Source organism: Scophthalmus maximus, chromosome 1, assembly GCF_022379125.1.
Source record: "Scophthalmus maximus strain ysfricsl-2021 chromosome 1, ASM2237912v1, whole genome shotgun sequence".
NCBI lineage: Eukaryota > Metazoa > Chordata > Actinopteri > Pleuronectiformes > Scophthalmidae > Scophthalmus > Scophthalmus maximus.
In genome coordinates, this window is record NC_061515.1 from 6,081,013 (window position 1) to 6,103,229 (window position 22,217).

The following is a 22,217-nucleotide window of genomic DNA, read 5'->3' on the forward strand; positions in this document are numbered from 1 at the left end:
AATGATGCAGCATATTCACAGCTTTTTATTATTATAGATATACGCTCATTGAGGGGAAAATGGAAATAAAACAAGTCCATATACAGCATCAGTCTACAGAGAATCAATGAAACAAGATTTTGAAGTTCAGTCAGTAATGTTAATAAAGACTCAGTCTCTCCCCAGAGATGCTGCACCAGTTTCCTTTGTGACATCTTAGAAACCGTCTTCACCATGACGGGGGCTTGGTTTGATCTGCTGAGCTGAGATGCTCTTAAGTTCCTGAAGAGAGACACTTCAACCTGATCATTTGTGTTTGGACTTGCTGGCCAGGGCCTGCAGGTTAGCCGGTCCGCCCCACACGGTGCCAAACACGTCCTTCTCAGTCCTCAGAGCCTCGGACAGAGGGAGCTCTCTCCCCGACAGCACCACCTTCTTCACAGCCTGAATCACAGGGGCAGGTCCTTTTATATAACTACTGAGCCACTTTTCAGCCTGCTGCAGAGGAGTCCCTGCACCCTCCTGTCCCTGCGGGTCTTGCAGGACTCCATCGGCCAGTCCAACCTGCAGTCCAAGTTCGGGGTCCACTTTCAGAGCGCCAGCGAGGAGCTTTAGTGCGTTCTGGCTTCCAACGATGCGGACAAGTCGCGTGGCGCCGCCCCAGCCTGGGACCAGTCCCATGTGTTTATGGACAAACTGGATCACGCTGTCAGATGCCATCAATCTACGAGTGAGTGACACCAGACATAAATTAGATTATTTGCAAATCTTTTGGATTGAAAGTTAAGAGTAAAATAGATTTTAAAGTGTTTTCATCACCTGAAATCACAGGCAGTGGCGAGTTCTGCGCCTCCTCCCAGCGCTCTCCCCTCCACCAGGGCAACAGAGATCAGAGACAACCTGCACTGTCGAAACCATTCTGTCAGCAAACTGTAGTACAGCATATTACATAACAGCTAAACTCCAGCTTCTTTAAGCTCACACTGCTGTTTTTGCAGTCTGCATTGACATTTTGGTGACTACACCTGAGGGATATGAGAGCTTTTACCTGAGAAGTCTTGTAAGAGCATTCTGCATGAACATGCACATCTTCATCCCATCCTACGAGGCAAAAGAAAAACATCATTATATTGTGAGTTTAAAGTCTCAAGCAGAAACATGTGAATGACACGGGAAGACAGACGCTGCCCAGTATTTCTTTCACTGCCCTACCTGTGGGTTAGATATCGCCCTGACAGCATTAAGGTCTGATCCGGAGCAGAACGTTTCAGCGGCACCCCGGACAATGAGGGCTTTGCCATCGGTCCAGTTCTCGAGCTGGCTCACCCGTTCCTCCAGGTCCACCATCATGCTGCCTGGGAGGAAGGCAGAGCTCTGTTTAAACAAAGCAGCACACTGGGAAGCACTGTAGTAGATTGTGTTTTTATGCGTCTTCGCCAGAATGCACAAATCCACACTCGCAAAATTTCATGGCCACAGTACGAGAGTTTCCTTATACCTGACAAGGCGTTCATGCGGGACGGGTTGTTGATGGTCAGCACAGCTACCCCAGAGTCCTGCTTGAGCAGATCAACGGAGCCACCGGGAAAAGCCTGGAGCTTCTCTCTGATCTCCAGCTGGTTGAAGCCGTGGACGTCGGAGTAAACACAGCCACTGCTCCATCTCTGCATACACCTTACGGGACCACACCATTTATACTTCATATGAATGTTGTGTTCATGTTGTTTACCTTTAAACTTGTCGTTCATTTCATCAGGTGGTTGCTTAAAAGCCTGTGCGTAATTGTAGTAAAAAGGAACGGTATTCATTTACAGCCTATTGGAAATCAGAGCTGTGGCAGCTATTGATTAACATTTTAAAAGTGTCAGCAGTGGAAAAAAAACTGCACGTTGCTCATTAGACTTGTCTGTGTTTGTGACACTTGATGTTCTGTTTATCTAGAACTTTATTTCCTGCCACCGCTGCGCTGATAAAATAATGCTGGCGAGACTTGTTCACCTGCCCCAGGCTCCACAGCTACTGCTTCTTTTCAGGAGTTGTCGCCTCAGTGCACAGAGAGCCATCCTGCTGCTGCGGCATCGGAAATATGTGGAATGAAATGTGGGAGAAATTAACTCAGGCATCTCACCTTATGAAAAAAGTTTGACGACAAGGAGCACAGCTACTTTTTGGTGATTTTTTTTTCAAGCTTGTTGTATGAAAATCAAAAGATTACTATGATCTTTGACAGAACTGTGAGTCTGAAAGGCCTTTTCTTCTTTTTTTTGCATTATATATTTTGATTTACAATAGTAGGAATGTGTCTGATATGTCTAATTATAGTCATTAAAATCAACGGTGTGGGTGATTTTGGCTTTAACTTGTGCTTCTTAATAGGAAGTATAGGAGCACATTTAACGGCGATTTGATGAAAATGTAAAGAGGGCAATTTCAAAAATAAGATGTCACTTGATGAACACGTGATACAGACAAATAAGAAAGTTGAAGTAATGTTTTTTTGAGTAGAGAAATGGTTAATGTCAGAAATGTCCATTAATAATCATGTGAAATATTTAACAGTGTATGAACAGAGTTAAGTCAAAATGCTCGTTAATCAGCGGCATCCATCTTGGTTGTTTACAAAAGTCGCTTCCGGCCGCGTCACGGTATAAACCCCGCCCATTATCAGACAATCGGTTGTGATTGGACAGGTAAGTTTTCTTGTTGGAGGGAAATTACTTCCCAATGGAGGTGGATCCGGATTCAAATGAGCTGCCAGAGTTCGTCTGGGTCCCAGGGTGAGTAACATTTATTTTATATTACCACTGTACCTTCAATTGTTGATGTCAATCATTAAACACCATGTATTCGTGTATTTCTAACTGGAAACAAAACAGCCCAGTAGGCCCCTGAATCAAACCAGTAACACAAAGCGTCAATAAATAGCCTCTTCTTAAAGCATCTGACGCATCGACGTTTGAATTATTGTACAAACTCTTTGTGTTTCGGGAACTGAACGTCACACAAGCGTCTGTTTTTAACTTCACCACAGACAAAACGAGCAGCCGAGAAACGAAACACAGTTGGCAAGTGAAACATTTGCAGGCCGCTACGATAATCACAAAACATTTAATTTACACAATGCTGAAAACTAACCTTCATGCAAGTCGCGTGGTGTTACACTGAAACATGTCCCTCTGGAAACTGCTGCTTCCTTCTTCTTCTTCTTCTCTTTGGGGTTTTGCGGCAGTTGGTATCCTTCGAGTGTTTTTTACCGCCACCCTCTGGTTTTACTCCAACATATATTTTTTTGTTTTTATTTTACAGTCTTGTGATAAAACCAGTTGCACTCAAATTCCCATTATTATTTTCTTTACACTTAAGCGTCCAACACGTCTTTGTCCTCCTTGTCCCTGCAGCCTCAGCCATCACAGACCGTCTTTCTTTGTCATATTTGTAGCATGAAATGAGGATTGTGAAGAAGAAATGTGTGATTATTGAGAGCGTTCTGTTAAAGTTGCGGCGGCTGCTTATTAATCTATTCCTATTCATTCTTTTCTGTGTTTTTCCATTGTTCTTGTCCTATACTTCAACTTGTATCACATTTTCATCTCCCTTTGGTTGCACTATCCCAATACAGTTGCCACTGCTGGATTATCTACACTTTTCACCTCAGATTTTCAAAGTTTGACATTTGTGAATGTGCTTGTATTCACTGGAACACAATTTATTTCCCCTCACTGGCTAACCCCCGTAGAACTAAACAGTGTTTTGTATAATAGATGTTGATGGTTTCTGGCTGATCCTGACTCGATACTTGTTAATGATGACATAGTAACTACAGATACCTATTTTACTCGCTGCTATAGTTTCAACCCATTCTAATACGAGCAGAACTGCACGTAACTCAGCAGCATACGCACACTCACATAATCTGATCTCCTTTTATTGACTCCCCCCATCCAGTGACATGGAATAACCACTGCTGCCTCTGTTAGTGGATCCTCTGTATAAACCTGTATATGCTCACTGTCATTTTTTCTCCCTGTGACATTTATATTCCTGCCTCAGATATGCTGTTTTGTTTATGTGCCTTGCACTTGGTAGCTCCATGTACTGTGCAGCATCCAGTATGGTCTCACAGTTGGAAAAAAGCCAGTTTTATGCACTTTCATTTGTTTTGCTGTGTCCTCTCCTCTATTTTGCACTCTTCCCCTCCCCCAACAAGTCCTCGCAAGAGCCTCTCACTTGAATGACCCTCACTGCGTCCCCATTAGATTTATCCTCCCATGGAAACTACTGTAGAACTCTTTGGTAATAGAAAAGGCGACACGCATGCGTAGTTCTTCGACTTCTCCACCGGGTGGTGCCACGTATAGCAAATCACACATTTGACCTCATGCAAAGAGGTAAAAGTGTCCAGTGATTGTGAAATTTGTAATATTGAGCCTCACGTCTCTGCCATGTTTTGCATTCTTCAAGCAGTGAATTTTTTTTTTTGGTCAACATGAACAGTGATATTATTCATCTTAGGTCGATGCAGTTGCACGCCGGAGAGATCTGCTCTTTGTCTGTCGCAACTCTGTAAACACTGGCTCTACAGACATGTCCTTATTCAGTAGTATTGACAAGAGACTTTATGTAAACACCTACACCTCACATTAGAGCATTGGCACAGGCAACATTGTCCTTTGTCTTTTTAAAAAAAATGTAAAACACTTTGAGCCTTTCAAGCCCTTAAGCACCTTTATTTATAACACCAGTGAGGTGCCTTAAATCTAAAAGGCAAGACATGTCCAAGCATAATGCTCTGCCAATATCTTGTCAAACAACATCCTGCTCTGGGATTTGGTTTTATGTTTGAGTAGTATTGATTTATGAACAACACAAGCTGTGATAATTATTAGAATAATATTGTCTCTGCACATTTGACATCAAAAACAAACCCTAAGAAAATGCAGCGTATGTTTGACATGACTTATGTTGTTCGAGTCCTTTCGAGAAACGTTGCACCACGAGGGGCAGTGACAAGTGTGAAATGCTCCGTGTGTAGAGGGAGAATAATGTTTGATGAGTGAGAGTTAGAGATGAGGGCATTCAGACAGTGAGACAAAAAGGTGTAAACATCCAGGAGTGAGACGGTGATACAAAGACCAGGGGAGATGAAAATGGGAGGTTGAGACACTTCCTGTCCTGTGGTCTGATCTACGGCTGCTGGGAGAATGAATCCAAACCACTTCTGTTCACACATCCTCTGTAAAAACAAATCGAGGAACCAAAATACCTTTGTGGGGATTCTTGAGCCGTGCTGAATCCAAAGTTTAAAACAAATTCCAGTACTTTTCTCATACTAAAAACCATCACTGATCTTACAACTCTGCTAAACCTACTTCACATCTAAAGGAATCACTCAGTCAATAATTTTTTCACATACTCTTTCATGCACAACAATTTATTTAGTTTAGTTATTTATGACACTGTAGTGCTGCCGTCACTGACACGAATCAAGTGTATTTTTTTCCCTTTACTGGATGGTTTAGTGGAACCGAACTCCTTCACGACCGTCCCACAAACAGGATACGGTGCACTGCATCCAAGACGGGAGTCAACTCTTCTTTAAAGCCCTCCACACCTCTCTGGTCTATTTAAAAGTGGGGAAGGAATTCAAAAAGGTCGGTGAGACTCTTCCCGGGCGAGCATTCCAGACACACTGACTCTCCTTCCTGCTCCGTACAGTACATTCAGCGAGTTCAGCTACAGCCCCGCAACCTGTCTTTAAATATCACTCTGTGAAGTGCAGCACCTGGACGACACAGTGGTCCAGTGAAGTTTCCACAGCGGCCTCTAAATCACCCTGTGTGTGTGTGTGTGTGTGTGTGTGTGTGTGTGTGTGTGTGTGTGTGTGTGTGTGTGTGTGTGTGTGTGTGTGTGTGTGTGTGTGTGTGTGTGTGTGTGTGTGTGTGTGTGTGTGTGTGTGTGTGTGTGTGTGTGTGTGTGTGTGTGTGTGTGTGTGTGTGTGTGTGTGTGTGTGTGTGTGTGTGTGTGTTGGTCTCTCTGGCTTAGATGTGTGATGGACCAGAAAGTTTCCCCTCCTTCACAGGCTTCAGTTTTGGAACAATAATTCTGACGTTGCCAGTCAACGTTCATCCATCATCTGCTCAGCTCTTTCAGTGGTTTTGATTAAAGTCAGCCATCCTGTTTTTATAACCCGGATGTCAGTGATGCTGTTGCAAATGGAAGCCTGTCTGAAATTACAACCTGGCTAATGGCAGAGAGAGAGAGACAGAGAGAGGAGGGGCACAAATGCTGTTGCATGTACAGTGTGTGTGTGTGTGTGTGTGTGTGTGTGTGTGTGTGTGTGTGTGTGTGTGTGTGTGTGTGTGTGTGTGTGTGTGTGTGTGTGTGTGTGTGTGTGTGTGTGTGTGTGTGTGTGTGTGTGTGTGTGTGTGTGTGTGTGTGTGTGTGTGTGTGTGTGTGCGCGCGCGCATCATTGTGCGGTTGTGTGTGCACTGTCCGTGGCCTCTAAAGTGATGCATCAGCGTACCGATCAATATGCAGCTGTCTGGGGCAACACAGGAAGTCGGAGAATTCACTGCAGTCAGCAGGCTATGTACCAACTCACCAAGATAAGACACGCCCACGCACACACGGATCAGATAAGTGCCAGTAAGGGCCTATTTCAGGGCAGGGAGAACGGAAGGTTGGCAGGTGCCAGAGGCCTTGAGGTTTCCTGTTGTTTGTTGGGAAGACAGTGGAGCAGGGGGACCGAGGGCCAGGAGACACTGGAGGACCAATGAGCACTTTTACCACTGCAGCAGTAATTAAGATGTTACTGAACGTCAGGACCACTGAAAGACAAAATACAACCTGTTACTTGTTGATGATAACATAGTGACATAGATAAAATAGTTTAGGTACATAATGAACCTTAAACTCTTTTGGATAAGAACAGATGTATTTTGCAAAGATAAACACAAAAAGCATGTACACAGTGCCACAATGTCGCCTTGACACCAGTCAACAGTCGAAGGGGAAAAACTGTTCATTAGAATTCCTGAGCAGCACAGTGAGGAAACGTTGTAGTCGAGGTTGTATACTGAAGGCTCTAAGAGGATGGAGACTGCAGAGAGGACCAGCTCTGGTCTCTAGACCCATCAAATCATATCAGATCAAGTTGTGTGCGAGGCCAGTGGGCGCCAGGTGTCTGTGTGCATATGGAATTTCATTATATGCATCAGTGGAAACAAGCTCTATGTGGCAGCGTGATTAGACAAAAGCAAGTATTACAGGAAACCCGTTATTACAGAAAACTACTAGCACGTTTCTTTTGATTTTCATGATGTTATCTTGATTGCTATATTACTTGTACTGTATATTTCATTTAGTTTATCTATTCAATTAACTTGTTTGTTTCATTACCTGTTAATCTTCAATTCTCTTTAGTATTGTAATAGTGTTATGGCAACACATGTAAATCTCATGCCAATGAAGCTTACTGAAATTGAAAAAAAAATTAAAATAATTCTGTTTGAATAGCTGCTGTGCGTACAGTACATTTGCTGACAATCATTTGTTAATTCACCGCATCCACTTCTGTGCTTGAGGGATAAAACACTCAACTGTTCCGTGAATTCTTTCCAGTGTCATTGTGTTTTACTGGAATTAAATCAGTTAGTGCCGGTTATACAATGATTTCAGCATCTGGAAACCTCCAGACTGGGAATCTATACACTCCTGCCCAAAATCTTGGCACAGGAAAACAGGGGTGAGACAGGCAACACAGAACGAGGCCGGGCATCAGGAGAGGATGACAATATTTATATCTATATCGGTGCTGGGGTAGGATTTCTGGCACCGTAATATTGCCGCACCTGTTATTTCAGTCAGCCTGGGGTGCCAGGTTTCAGGGTGAGAGGTCAGGTGTCTGTGCCCCTCAGGGCCAAGAGTGTATGTGTGTGTGCATGGGCGCGTGTCCCTTTGTATGTTTATATAAGTGAATGTCCGTGTTTGTGTGTGTAGAAGCACAGAGCTGATTCATTTACTAGACAGCGCTGTAAAATTACAAATTAATACAGATGTTTTCATGTTGTAGTCAGGCAGACAGAAGTGAAATGCTCCTGATTACACCACCAAAATAACACATCTAGATAAATGGATGCATGGAACATACTGTACACACACACACAATACACCCACTCACACTGATCTATGATGGATGAGGTGGAAGGTTTCTCTGCTGCCGTCACATAGCTCTGCAGTCATCACTCAGAGGAAGAGATCACCGTGTCACTCAGGATGTCCGCCAGCTTGAAGATTGAAGGAGCCAGACGGTCGTTTGGTTCTGGTGCTTCAAGATCTTCTTCTTCGCCTCGTACTCCTCTGCATGCAGTCACAGAAATATTTATGTGCACTGTCTGATTGATGGTCAGAACTAATTATTGCTCATTCTGCAGGCTAAGAATTGAAGAGGCCGGCGCTGGAACACGGAAACTGCACAGTGGATAGGTGAGCTTAGTTTGTAGCTTGTGGACTATATTGTTGGAGCTTATTGGAAATAAAAAAACTGACATACAGATTAAATAAAACGCAAAGGGTTTGTCTCCAAGGCTACTTAACTTTTGAAATGCTACTTTATAATAAAACTCCCTTTTATAGTGTATTTTGTTGCAGTGGTGCTTTCACTTTCCAAATGAGTTTAAGCTGCCAAGAAACACCTTTGAGAAACAGAGGGATTTTAATACAAATGTAGATATTGAGTGTTCAATTCAATTTTTTATTTGTATAGCGCCAAAGCACAACATACATTATCTAAAGGCACTTTACATATTAAAGTTGAGACAGAGAAATCCCAACTGTTCCCACGATGAGCAAGCACCCGGCGACTGTGGAGGAGCAACAACAACTCAAGTTTAACAGGGAGAAATCTGTGGCGGAACCGGATTCAGGTGTGGGCGGAACATCTGCCGCGACCGGTCAGGGGGAGAGGAGAGGGGGGCAGAAAGAGGGGGAGAGAAGAGAGAGAGAAGAGTTGTATAACCATTGCTTTAAGTTCTATCAGACCAAATCTTATGATTACAATAATAATACCGACACATAGATGCAATGACATTGTTAATAATAATAATAATAATAACAGCAGATTTGGATCCTGCAGCTCTCTAGTCGGAGATTCCTGCACTAGTGGAGAGAGAAGAATAGTATTTGGTGTGAAAAAAGAAGACAAAAAAGGGTAAGTTCTTATGTTTATTACACAAAAAGAACAGCAAAGGCCTCACCTTCATATCATGTGTTATGATTCACCACTTTGACCCCGAAAAACTGTACTACTCAGCAGAGTGTCCTGATATGTGATCATTCAGAATTAGTAAAAGTAGAAAAGAAAAAAAAAGGCTTTTCAGTACTTTTTGTGCACAGCATTACTTATACACAAAAGCAGGCTCTCATGAATGATGTTATACATATATTTTGATTGGAAAACTATGGGTTGACAGCCAACATAATGTCATCACAAACAATGCATTCAATTTTCAAATCAGCATAATGCATATAAAGAAACCAGCTTTCGGTACGAAGTTATAAAAAAAAGTAAAGAACTCACATTTTAATCTCTGTTGAAATCAAGTAAATGTTTTTGCTTTGACATGAAATATGTAAAACCAGAGAAAAATGTTAGTCACAGGCAAGGTACAGTCCAGACACGTACTGTAGGTAATATACAAGAAGGCAGAAAACCAACACTGCTTCATTTAGCACATAGAGAGAGAGAGATGTGAGGGAAAATCTCCACTGCTTTAATCTGTGAAAGCAATATGATGCTGCATAATGTGTATGAAACATATTTTGTGCAAAAATCAGCACAAAACATGTTGCACGTGAATTACAAAATACAGTACATATTACATACATTATTCTGGATTTCATTTGGTTGACAGTTTGTAGAGCATTTGAAGAAGAGCTAGCTTTACTTTTAAAGGCGCAAATACTTTACACATGACAGAAGGAGTAGTGAAGGGTCTGTTGTTGGTAAATCTGCAAGGCTACACTAGGCAAGGCTATAATCCAGACCTGAGCATAGGATATCCATTCAGATGGTTGACGCATTGGATGTGACTGTTCCTTTGGAAAGGGATGTTTCGGAGTCACTTCTGAGTCTTTAGGCGTGGAGAAACAGTCTGCGTTCTGTATGTACAACAGCGATGACGAAAAAGAGAAAGGGAAGGCTCGGCGTTTGTCACTGAAGGCACCTGGCCGGTTCAAACAGTGAGGTGGAGATCAAATAATGACAGTCTCTATGTGAAAGGCGTGCGAGTAGGTAAAGGAGGAAGTGTGTTTCTGAAGGGGGCAGGGGGGCGGCACGATGGGGGTGGTGGAGGGAGATGAGGAGGTGGAGGAGGTAGAAGTGGGCGAGCGGCTGGCCCATCGGGAGGGGCGGCGGCGGTTGGACGGGCGGGCGGGCCTCGAGAAATTCTTCTGGACAGAGGAAGAGGAGACAGACGACTCTTCGTTGTCCTGTGGAGAAACAAATGAATTAACATTTAGGCTTATCACACCATCCTGTCGACAATCCAACTCACACACACAGATACTTTACATTTTGTCACGTGTTCCATCTGTAGTCTTCTTGACCCTATAGGGAAAACAACAGGCATATTTGAAAGGGCAACACTGATAAAATCCAGCACGCTCATGTGAAAAGGTCACATAAGTAGAGCCCATTCCTTTGGTCAAGAGGAAAGAGTCTGAACTGAAATACCTTGCAAGTGCTACAGTTCTGCAGCAACTTTACCAGCACTTCAGAACCATCTCATTTTTTGATCTAAGCAGTGCCCCCCGGTTGAGGCTGAACTAAAGTGGTGCCTCGAATCATGACATTCTTTTCATGAGGTTAAATGAAATTGGCCTGATAATTGCGCCCACAATTTCTTTAACATGTGCATGACTTTAAAGCAGTGTAATCACTTCAGCTCTCTTATTTACGTGGTCTGCCAAAGGCTTTTGTCAGCTGGCTTCTTGCAGATAATTCTGTAAATACGACACAAAAGCCAGGAAAAAACATTCCCACTATGAGGGCCTGTGGCAAGGAGAGATAAAAGACAAGCTGTGGAGGGTCATAGACCTGCCAAGCTTAAACTTTCAACGCCACATCGCCAGTTCTTTTTGTTAGAAGCCTAAAAGGCCTGGCCCAGATGCCCAGATTATAATGGAGCCTTGGCCTGCTTCTGGCTCTTAGAACATACCAGAAATAAACAACATTCCCACCAGAGCTGTCCTCAGTTAAAGACAATCGCTTGGTATTTTTAATGGAACAGAATGAAATGTGCTAGTTCATCCAGGTCCACTGGTCTAAATTGGCATTGGAAAGATGAAGTTCATTTTGACTTAATAATATTTTAGTCAAAACTAAATACAAACCAAAATTTCATTTCAATAGAATGCCTCTCGATGTTTAACATTCAACACCTGTAAATTTGTGAATCTCAGATTCTACCCACCTGCACTAGAAGCTGTATCTCTTTCACACCCATGGCAGTGTGGCAGCTGAGCTGTGAATGTGTAGTGTGTGTGTGTGAGGTGTGTGAAGTCTTTGTGTGTCTCAGAGTAGGGGGTAAGGGCAGAGGGTCCATGTCCAGCATGTCTAGCTCTGTGACGTTCTCCTCCTGCCCGACACTGAGGTTAGTTGACGCCGTGTCATTCGGTTGGCACTGGCTTTGTTGAGCCCGAGCTGCACTCTCGTAATTCTTCAGAATCCTTTCCACTGCCCCGTAGTTGGACCTGGATCCCTCAGGCCGTGGGTACGCAGCCAGAGTGAGGGGCTTCCAGGGATGGTCGTTCATCATTCGAGGCCCCTGTCTGGAGGAGTCAGTCTGGGAGGGAGGTACAGGCGCATGCCTCGGCTGTGTCATCTGCCTTTGTTTGTTCTCGACAGGCGACTGCTGGAGTGAGACGCCCACTCTGGCAGGCTGAGCCTTGGCTCCGTTCTTGGAGCTGGAACCCTCCACGTTGTGACCTGGCAGCTCATGTGCATGCTCAGAGACGAGAGCCTCTGTGGCTGCTCTTTGTCGTGTTTTCCTGGAAGGACTGCTGGCTGTTTGAACTTTGTGCTTGGGCTCGGGATGGCGTACGGGACTCTGAGGGATTATTGTGGTGGCCTCCCGAGGTCCAACCTGTGGCTGTTCAAGTGCAACATCAGACGGGGTTTCTTGCTTCACCCTGGCCTCTTGACCTTCTAGACCACATGTCATTCTCCGTGATTGGACATCTGGATTTTGCATTGTGAAATCAAAAGTGGAGGGACATGATGTGACTTCCTGTGACCCGTGCACACTGCTCATGGTGAAATTACTACAGTGTGGCTGAAGCGTCTCCCTGGGAGCTGAAACCTCATCTGAAGCTGTGCGCACAGCTAGGCAACCCAGGGAGGAGGCATCTGTCACAGTGAAACCGTCTTGTTCCTTTACACCGCGGCCCATCTCAGCTTGGAACAAAGTTCTGTTGAACTCAGCCGTTTTTTGTTCCAGCATTGTGTTTTTTCTTGAGCCCTGGAGGTTGGGACTGGCGGGTGTCATTTCCAGAGAGGACAACAACAAGTCCACAGGTAATTCTTTGACGAGTGGAGCCATTTGCAGATCAGGGTCTTTTATGTGACCAACACCAGGGCTGTAATCTGAGTGAAAGTCTTTCCCTGCACTCAGTATGTTGACTTCAGAGAAGCTCTTCTGTACTGTCCCACATGCAGACAACTTGCTGCTGCTGAACTTGCTCGCATCACAGGACCAGCGGTTGTGGCAGCAGCCCATGTTACAGTTAGAGTTAGTAGGTACAGGGCATGATCCTACCGTACCATCTACAAAAACTTTCCCCTCATTTTCTTGTAGCATAGCCCCAAACTTTCTGACGATGGACGGGCTGCTACACTTTCTGTCCACTAGAACACAAGGACTATGGCACTTCTTCACTGTCGTCACGGGGGATTCTGGGATGTGTAGTTCTGCGTCTGGATGGATCGGGGTGCTCAGATTCCAGGAGGAGGTGCGAGGAGGTATGGGCGGAGCTGCTGTATCTATCTCAGAGATGATTCCAGGGCTCGTCTGTGCGTCTCCAAGGCTGTGAGGATCAGCAGCACTTGTTCTCCAGGATTCACTCAGAGCTCTGTTGGCCTGCCAGGTGTTATCTGGTGACAAGGTGATCCAGTTTTCCCTTTCCAAGGCTCGGAGGTCGTCGTAGATCTGGCTGAGGTCACAGGGCGTTTTATCTACCTCCAGTTGGCTTTCATCATGGCCTAACAGCATCTCACTCTCCTCAGTTAGGCACAGGGATTCAGGTTGATTTCTGAAGGGCAATAAACAGAATTATGAATGTATTTTTTGCTCTTATTTATAACATATTCAATTTTTGTCAGAGACACATGTTAAAATATGATTTAATTTTTCACTTACAACAGACATGGCACTGAGCTTATGTGCATAAGCACATCAAGACCCAGCATGTAGTGAGGATCATAGTTCTGTGTTGGTGCCAGGAAGTTAACATTGCTAACAGGGACGTATTTACCTCTTATCTCCGCTCTTCTTTCTGATCTCATCCTGGTAGCTACAGAGCTCCTCGCTTACACGGGCTATCTCCTTCAGAGCCTGCGACACAGAGATACAAGGAGACGTCCTGGATATGGTGTATTGCTGAGGAACTGTACAAAGGCGTTGACTGATCAAGAGGATTGACGATTCAAAGAAACCAAGGAATGATGAAGACGGGTGTACAGGAGACAATTCAGGAACACTCATCAAATAATCATTTGACAGCAGAACAAAGACGCAAAGACAGAACGCGACATGAGAACCACACCCATGTGTCGCCATTGTATATAAATATATTGCTTTCAGCAAAATGGGAAAATTGTTTGAAACACTTACAGCATTAAGAGCAGTGGTGTTCTTCTTCTTTTCACTGCCACAACTCAGCTCTGCCCAGACAGGACTTTCTTGTGGACCAACACGGACGTCGTTCTCATTCCAACTATAGGCGTCTTTCTGTGGCAATCCACATCCAGGAGCTCCGTGAAAAATGGCAGCCAGCTCTCTTGTATCCGCAGCATCCTTCTGATCATCAACAGAGTCTTGTTGCCAAATGCCTCTGGATCTCAATTCAGCCACCAGCTCAGGTTGTGAATGGTCATTCCGAGTACTCTGACCACCAGTGTTAAACTCACAGAGGCTGTCTGCTTGGAACCAGGTGTGTTGGAGAACCTCTCGGCCAACAGAACCACCGCCGCTGATGTTTCTGTGTTGACCAAAGCCTGGTAATGACCTTCGTCTGTGCGGCTCTGATTGGCTGCTACTGCTCAGCGGCTCGGAGCGGGAGTTGTCACTGAGCAAACTGGAGCCTGTGCTGGTGGAACGTATGCTGAGCCTGTGCATGACGTCATCATCGTCCTGCCTCCCACTGTCCAGTCTGGTCCCCCCTCGCTTGGTTCTCACTTCACAGTACAGCTAGAAGAAGAAGAAAGATGGAGGTCATCATTTGTCAGCAAAACTGCAGCAGTTTTTTGTTGAATGAAGCATTTGGGTCTTTTAAAGAACCTTACATTATGATTGTATTTGCTCCATTTTCACTCAATGCTTTGAATAAGATGGAAATATATGATTCAAGATAAAAGCTCAGACAGTTTAAAGAACATAAACTACAACAAGTGATTATACTAATGGTTCTATACCATACTGAATCTGGGCTACAACTCCTGCGTAAACACAAACTAATAAAGGACAATGAGAAGTCAGGCTCGCAACAATTCTTATGAACATATTTAGACTGCAGAGGATTAAAAATAACATTCAAAGAATTCTTTCACATAGAATTAGATAACCTCTGGCCTCCTACCATGGAATCTGAAAATAGTAACTACTTCATGTTGACTGGGCTCCCTTCCCATCATGCAATTTCTAGATGGGACTTTTAGCTTTTAGTCTGCGTTATTCCTCTGCTGTTTTCCTCTCTCGTTTTCTGGTCTCTGAGGGGCAAATGAGAGCCACATGTTTCTTTTCATAGCCAGTTGTTTCAGAGCCTTCTCACTCTGTCCAACTGGCCGTGCGTTTGGCCTCCTTCATTAAAAACACTTTTACAGAATTGGGCTTTGCCACAACCCAAACCCATTTACCTCTGTCCCTCTCTCTTTGGCTCATTAATTTGCCCTGAATGACGTCCCTGTCTGTCTTATCTTGTCCTGTTATAGTTCATCATCCATTTTAACCCAGCTATCTGAAAAGGTTAGTTGTCATTAGACCTGAAACCAACATTAAGTTGGAAATTTCCATAACAAGTTCCTAGATCTTAATATGATGTCTTTGTTTTTTTTGTCTTAACAACAACTCGTGTAACCAGAAGATTCACTATCATTCATTTCTCTGCAATTAAAAAACTTGAACACATTTTTAGCAAATCTGTTTTGGTATCGTGACTCCGTTTCTGTCGCAGGCCAGCTTCCCTCTCTACACCACTCCAGGTCACAGACTGTCTTAATCCCTGCATCTGTCTCCCTGCACCGAGGTCAGAGATAGAGCAGAACCCACACCCTCCTCCCTCCACTCCTTCCCTTCCTTTTACTCTGCAGCTGCACTGCATAGGGAAATAGTTTTGACAGCGTTGGTGGTGGACAGGATGTGTAGGAGGGAAATGTAACATACTTTAGGCCGCTTTGTGCATTGGGCGCCATATATCATAAACACAATATGAATCATTAAACCTTAGGAAAATTTAGACATACTGTATTCTCATTCAACCACACAATCAGAGCATCTTACCTCCTCTATTTTCCTCTGCATGTCTTTCAGCTGGCTCTCCCACTCCCTCCTCTCCACGTCAAACCTCTCCAGCAACTCGGCTTTCTCCCTCGACCAGTCCCTTTCGTTGTGCTCCAGCCGACAGCGCAGGTCCATGGCCGTTGAGTGTGTGTCTGCCAGGAGCCTCCGCTGCTCTTCCCTGTCCCGGCGGAGAGTTGGGGACTCGCCGTGATGTCCTTGAGCGCTCCGTGACTCCACAGGGCGAGGACCTACTGCTGACTGGACCCCTCCACTCACCGACCCGGTACCCTCTTTAACCTCCAACTGAAGACAGAGACAGACAATGTGAGCAGAGATCACAGAGCAGAAGAAAAAAAAAAGGGAAGGGAAAGAGACAGTGGAGGAAACAGTCAGTGTTGATTAGGGTTGTTGATGTAGATTGAAGTTGGAGAAACGGAGGTCGAGAGCCACATGACAATACAAGCAGTGCAAGAGTGGGAGACATAGTTAAAAGGGGAATTAAGAGAATGAAGGAGTGTCAGGAAGAGAAGGTGGAGGAAGTGGGGGAATTATACACCATTGGGGACGAGTGTGAGTGGGTTCAGAGAAGGGAAGAGACGAGACTGAAATGTTAAAATATTCTGTAAGAACTCACACACAGAGTTCATCGGTTCAGAGGTCGAGCCTCTTTTCTATGGCACATCACTGAAACAGGATACAGTGCAGGATATGGCAGATTCAAGCACAACAAAATATGTCTGCAGAGGATGCATATGGCCGCAGGCAAACGATACTCTGGTGTATCCGTTTTTAGAGGAACACAGATTCATACAAAGAGGCTCTCAGTCTCAACAGATAGGACCAGGCCTCGAATTCCTTTCAACAGTGACATTATAAAAATACCAGTTGTATTAGCTTCAACTGGATAACTCTGATTTACTGATGTGTCTTGGTTTACTGGGCATTTCCAATCCTTTATGTTTGAGTACATAGATTTGTACATTCTGTGGTAAATATGTGCATTTCTGTTGCTCGTAAAAACAGGGAAACATTTTTGGCTTTGGAACTGGAGAAAGAGGGAGGGACTGCACACAAGCATGCCTGAGTGTTATTTCAGTTTTCAGTCACAGACATTGACCGAAGCCTCCTTACAAGCCTTGTTCATGGTTCTATTTCTGCCTGTGGCCTGGGGTCAAGAAATTATGGTGTATAGAAAAACAAGTCAACCCTTTTTTGTCTGCCTGTGGCACTTCTCTAACGTTCTCCACAATTACAGCTGGATGATGATAGGTGCTATCCACAGTCTATTTAAGCATTCAAATGTAAACAAATACCGAAAGTGCAAAAACAATATGGTTCAAGTCATAATAAAAGACCTGAGGAGAGTTTTTGTCGACGGTTAAGACAACAAAGGCAAACCGTCTTCCTAAAGGAAGTTCTGGAGGAACTGAACATGCAAACTGATTAACTGCTCCACAGACAGCTCAGGGAAAGACACGCTCAAGCATGTAGTCTCTGGGTGCCATATCCGGCTACTCCTGACCACCCTGTCTGTCACCGTTTGGCACAGGGTACATAAAGGTAACCGTGTCACCACGGTGACCCACTATAAATAGTGGCCCTAGAGCCTCGTACAATGTCACATTCCTCGGGGAGGTGGAGAGACGAGGTAAAGGGAGGAGGGGGAGTTGGCTGCTAAGGGATATCTCCTAGCTGCCAGCAGCTTTCATAAATCAGTGGCACGCAGAGAAATATGCCTGGAAATATCTTGACTATAAGACCTTTGCTTGGGACCTTAGATGCTTGCTTGGTAGTTTGGGGGAAAGATGTTCCCAAAAAGAATGTGGAACACAACATGTAGTTCATAGCTATGCTGCTGCTTGGTTATAGGATTAGGACTTAATCTCTGGTACAAATGTATGACACAGTACAGTGATCAAGTAAATATGACAAATTCTAAATTATACAGTGATTTGGCTACACTTTTTTTTATGGCTACACACCTTAAGTTTCTCTGACATTCACATGACCAGCAAACAGATTTAACCACAGCTAAATATACATAGAACAATATAATAATAAATATTAATGTTTAATAAAAAATATAATGATATAATTATCTTAACCCAAGTCCTTACTTATCCACCACCGATTCACTTACTTCAGGTTTGTCTACACTTGGCTGCTTGGATAATCCTCTCATGTATTCTGTCCCTCCCTTTGACAGTGTTTACAGTGATTACATCTCTCTTCAAAGTGCAGTAATGAAACAAACAAAGCAACAGCAGCAGAATACCAACATGTCTTTTATAGTAAACTGTGATGGAGACTTCAGTGTAGCTCTCCGACTGTGGAACACACCCAGTTGAACACGTCAAAGGGCTCTTCTCAAACATACATGCTCATTCTACAGTTACTGCTCAACTCTGTACTACTCATCGGTGTGTTCAGCATTCAAACTGCATTTACAGTTACCTTCTACCTCCTCAACACCCGCACCCCTGTTCTCACTCTGCGTCTGAGATGGCGATGGGTGCTCCTCTTGTGGAACGTAACTGAGGAGTTTCTCACCCGAGCTGAAATTGTTCACACATTTCACCTCAAAGTGACATGGGAGTTACACCCATTTAGCATTGATTTGCATGCATTCCTGTCAATTTTCCAGCCTAGTTCCTGATCTCTGAATTGCCCCCCATATCTGACTTGATCGAAAATTTATATCGAAATGCAGTGGAAATGAAACAATTTCAGTCTGCTTATCAAGCTACTATTTTTGTTTTCTGTCAAAATCTAAAACTAACATGGATTCGAAAAAGAATCCTAGATAGATAACAGAGCTGCAAACGATGTCAGAAAACCTCACTTGATGTATTTTGAACCTTATGAGCAGAGCCTTGGATTAGCACTTTGTAAACATGCACTGCAGGAGAATAAACTGTAGCAGGATGTGGCATCAGGACAAAACAACTTTTACAATGGAGCTAACTCCACCCAGTGTGCATTCACTCCAAGTCATTTCCTTTGGTGTGTTTGTGCAATCAATATAGAAAACTGCGTGCGTGTGTGTGTTTGAGAATGTTCAATAAGAAATGACTAAAGCCTTCCCACACGTAAAGATACACAGAATACGATGAGCTTGATTAGTCGGTCTCACATCATCATCTGAACATCGGTGTGTGTGTATGTTGCATACAGGCATCATTGTATAACCTCCTGCAGTAGATCAAGCCTCTTCTCTGGCTGTCGCTTTTCAAACACAAAGCAGAACAGTAAAAATGTCTCTTTTCGCTTTTGTAGGGTTCTTTGTCAACCACAGTGTGAGAAAGCAAAGAGCCAGCAGGACGAAGAGAAAGAGAAGAGCTGGACAGTAACATCGTGCCATCTACTCACACAGAGGGAGTGACATGATGGCAGTTAAACCATGTACAGTACTGTGTGTGTGTGTGTGTGTGTGTGTGTGTGTGTGTGTGTGTGTGTGTGTGTGTGTGTGTGTGTGTGTGTGTGTGTGTGTGTGTGTGTGTGTGTGTGTGTGTGTGTGTGTGTGTGTGTGTGGTTTTCCTCTTCTTTTTTTAAATCAAAGAGTGAACTAGTCTGATCAGACTTAGGCCAAGCACATAAATCCATCATCTGATATAACCAGAAAAATATGCTAAATCCCCTAAAAGCCACATTGCTTTGAAGAACAACTATGCATGGTCCTTTTAAGTGATCTGTGCAACGCCTGATACAGAATGGCACCGGTATGCAAACGGATCCCTGTACTTTCTCCCCATTTCAAGAGGCCACTTTATCAGTAGCTGTCCGTGGTTGCAATAGGTTAAAGTTTCGTGAGTTGAGAGAGAGAGAGCTGTTAAAAGCCAAGCTTGGGTGTCTATGTCTGGCTGAGCGGGGATAACTGAGTTTGTCTCCCCCGGTGCAAATCTTTTGTCTAAGCTGAGGCTTGAGTTGGAGGGATGCCAGGGTGACTTATCACGCTGCCATGTGGGTGGCAAACGTGGCGAGCTCCAGTTTTACACCAAACTGGAGGCCAGACATGCTCAGACATGAGGCAATCAAACAAATGGGATACACAAGGAAAGAGCTATATGAGAATTTGTCAAAATGAAATATCAAGTAGAGCATAGTACGGCACTTAGATTTTCCCTTTCTTTGTTCATAGATAACTCTGGTTATATCCTGCTAACATATAGAGCTATACATTAAGTAATACATATGGTGCTCAACTAACTCCCTGTCTCACTGACACACACTCCAATGACTAATTATTACTATAGACCCCAAAAACCCCGCCCACAAATCATAATCTTCTGCAGCATCCTTCAACCTACCTGTGCAATCCTGCATTTGAGCTCAGCCTTCTCCAGCTCCCAGGCACACCTGTCCCTCGTGTACTGCAGCTGGAGCTCGCTCCTCTTCGCCTCCTCTCTCTTCACCTCCACCTGCACTTCCTCCAAATCCGTCCTCAGGTCCAGCAGAATCCTCCTGTTCTCCCCTCCCTGCATGGAAACACAGTTGGCAACCTGGTACCACCGGAACTGACATACATTTACTCTTCTAACCAACTGAAACTAGCACTGACGAACCACTACAAATAAACCTGATGCATGAAACCTTTTCAAAGCACAATATCATAAGCCCACACATACATAGTACATAGCTCCAAATTACTTGTATGTCAGCCACTTCTCTCAACAATGACTCCTTCTCGCGCATCCAATCCTCCTTGTCCTGCACATGTCGCTTTTTCAACTCGTCAAATTTCCTTTTAAGCCTCGTCGTGTGTTGCGTTTGCGGCGGCTGCGGTTGCTGCGGCGGCTCGGGACGCGGCCACATTTGTCCGTCGAGAATCTCGAGCTGTGTCCCCGGCGGCTCGCCGTCCCCTCGGCCCGGCGGCGCGCCGAGCTCGTGGGGCTCGCAGAGCTGAGTGAAGGCGGCGGGCGGAGAGGAGATCCGTCTCGGCGGACTGCGGCCACTGCCCCTGCCGCGCTCTGCCCTATCCATCCCGGCGCACGGCACGAACTCCCATCCCTGCGACGGGACGTATCCCCCGCCGGCGCCGCCCCCACCACCGTGCAGCCCCGAGCCGTTCACGAGCGCACTCCACATCTCTCGAGCACATCAAAGATAAATAATGCACAGCGACTTCAAATGATCAAAAGCTGGTGGTCAATCGACGATTCAAAATACGAGTCAAACACATATTCATCAGTCGACCGATGGCACAGGGGTTCCGGCCGGATCCCTCGTCGTGCGTAACCGCTGCGCTCGGGACACCAGTCGCCGCGGTGCTCTGGCGGGCGACGGCACCGGACGCGTCGGTCGCCTCCATAACTTCACAGGCAACAAGGTCAAGCTCTTGTGCCGAAGGGTCTCCCCCCTGCGCGCGGTGTCCTCCTCACCGCCGCACTCGTGCGCAGTATTTCCCCCTTTTTTTTGGTTTTACATGTTTACATCGAAATCCTCTCCCCTGACACACACACACACACACAGAGAGAGAGACGAGACACTCGTGGGGTGTAGACGACGACAGTGCCAGAGAAGAAATGCACAGGCGAGCCGCGCGACCGACGACGCGGGTGGCACAAGTTCCCAAAAATATCGCGGAGGGAGCGCACTGGTGTGAGAGCAGCGAGGGTATTTTTAACCCCCCCGCTGTCACCATGACTTTGAGCCGGAGAGCCGAGCCGAGCCGCGTCTGGAGGAGAAGGCACGGGAGCGACGAACAACCCATCAATCAACACCGGGCCTCTCGAATTATGTCGCGGGAGGCGCCACCACCTTGCGCTGTAGCCATGGCAACACATCGGTCCGCGCAGCGCGCCGCGGTTAATCAGAAGCAGCTGCGCGGTCACCAAGCACTTATTACGACTCGCACGTGTCCGTTACTCTGCCAGAAGCTGTCTCCTTACCTCGCCTGTGAGAGGAGACGGACCTGTGGTTTTGCGTATTTCCTTAATCCCTTTCTTATTCGAAGCCTGGCGAGAGAGACAGCCTCCTTGCAGCCTCCCGGCCGCGTACCCGAAGCCTCCCCGCGCAACGGAGGAGGGTGACTATCACGAGGGTTGAATCATCTCGATTTTTTTGTAAGATATGATAGCACACGTTGCCAGTCGCAGCCTGTCGGTAACGTGAGGCCCGGGAGACAGTACAGGTCGTCGCTCTGTTGTCACTCGCTGTGACGTTCACGTGTCAGATGTTCGCCCCCGAGCTGGAAGAAAAATAGACGACGAAGAACCCAGGAAGCACGTGTCACCCGGGAGAAAATCACAGACCCCTTTACCTCTTCTGCTAATGTGATCCCGAGCGTTACAATGAATGTCCTCCTTTCGAAGACACGAAGCAGCAGATGTGGAGTGGGGAGTGGGGAATGCAGCTCGGCTCCGTTGAAAACAACTGCCGAGACAGCCTGCAGCCGAAACGATGCTTTCATTAACTCACTCTCTCTCTCTCTCTCTCTCTCTCTCTCTCTCTCTCTCTCTCTCTCTC

General features: G+C 45.3%; 2 protein-coding genes and 1 long non-coding RNA gene across 17 annotated transcripts in view; 1 reads left to right on the forward strand and 2 right to left on the reverse strand.

Moving 5' to 3' along the window:
* echdc1 (enoyl CoA hydratase domain containing 1) lies at positions 1-3,189 on the reverse strand. Of its 2 annotated transcripts, none has more exons than XM_035640205.2 (7): positions 3,115-3,189; positions 1,978-2,049; positions 1,478-1,653; positions 1,192-1,334; positions 1,028-1,080; positions 799-879; positions 1-703 (listed from the first exon to the last, which is right to left on the reverse strand). In XM_035640205.2, exons 2-7 carry the CDS (start codon positions 2,040-2,042, stop codon positions 286-288), a joined length of 936 nt encoding a protein of 311 aa, XP_035496098.2. In that variant the 5' UTR covers positions 2,043-2,049; positions 3,115-3,189; the 3' UTR covers positions 1-285. The 2 variants fall into 2 exon arrangements, with proteins under 2 accessions (XP_035496098.2, XP_047187597.1); XM_047331641.1 differs by having other exon boundaries at positions 1,978-2,046; positions 3,115-3,180.
* LOC118314107 overlaps positions 2,323-22,217 on the forward strand; it is a 24,240-nt gene continuing 4,345 nt past the window's right edge. For 3 of the 9 annotated variants that reach the window (XR_004794598.2, XR_004794599.2, XR_004794600.2), the window contains exons 1-4: positions 2,323-2,756; positions 8,412-8,463; positions 15,783-16,076; positions 19,029-19,154. This is a non-coding gene — a long non-coding RNA (uncharacterized LOC118314107). Of the gene's footprint in view, positions 2,757-8,411; positions 8,464-9,112; positions 9,188-15,782; positions 16,077-19,028; positions 19,155-22,217 lie in introns of all 9 variants that reach the window. The other 6 variants (XR_004794591.2, XR_004794590.2, XR_004794592.2 and 3 more) reach the window with 6 other exon arrangements.
* The window catches only part of LOC118314024 (protein SOGA3), a 20,463-nt gene continuing 7,434 nt past the window's right edge, over positions 9,189-22,217 (reverse strand). Inside the window, exons 1-8 of one of the 6 annotated variants that reach the window (XM_035640113.2) lie at positions 20,400-22,155; positions 20,060-20,227; positions 15,753-16,055; positions 13,869-14,444; positions 13,510-13,589; positions 11,451-13,287; positions 10,550-10,585; positions 10,327-10,467 (exon numbers count right to left, since the gene is read on the reverse strand). In XM_035640113.2, the coding sequence (XP_035496006.2) occupies positions 10,556-10,585; positions 11,451-13,287; positions 13,510-13,589; positions 13,869-14,444; positions 15,753-16,055; positions 20,060-20,227; positions 20,400-20,837 (3,432 nt within the window). In that variant the 5' untranslated portion in view covers positions 20,838-22,155 and the 3' untranslated portion in view covers positions 10,327-10,467; positions 10,550-10,555. Of the gene's footprint in view, positions 10,468-10,549; positions 10,586-11,450; positions 13,288-13,509; positions 13,590-13,868; positions 14,445-15,752; positions 16,056-20,059; positions 20,228-20,377; positions 22,211-22,217 lie in introns of those variants that run through there. The other 5 variants (XM_035640122.2, XM_035640105.2, XM_035640139.2 and 2 more) reach the window with 5 other exon arrangements.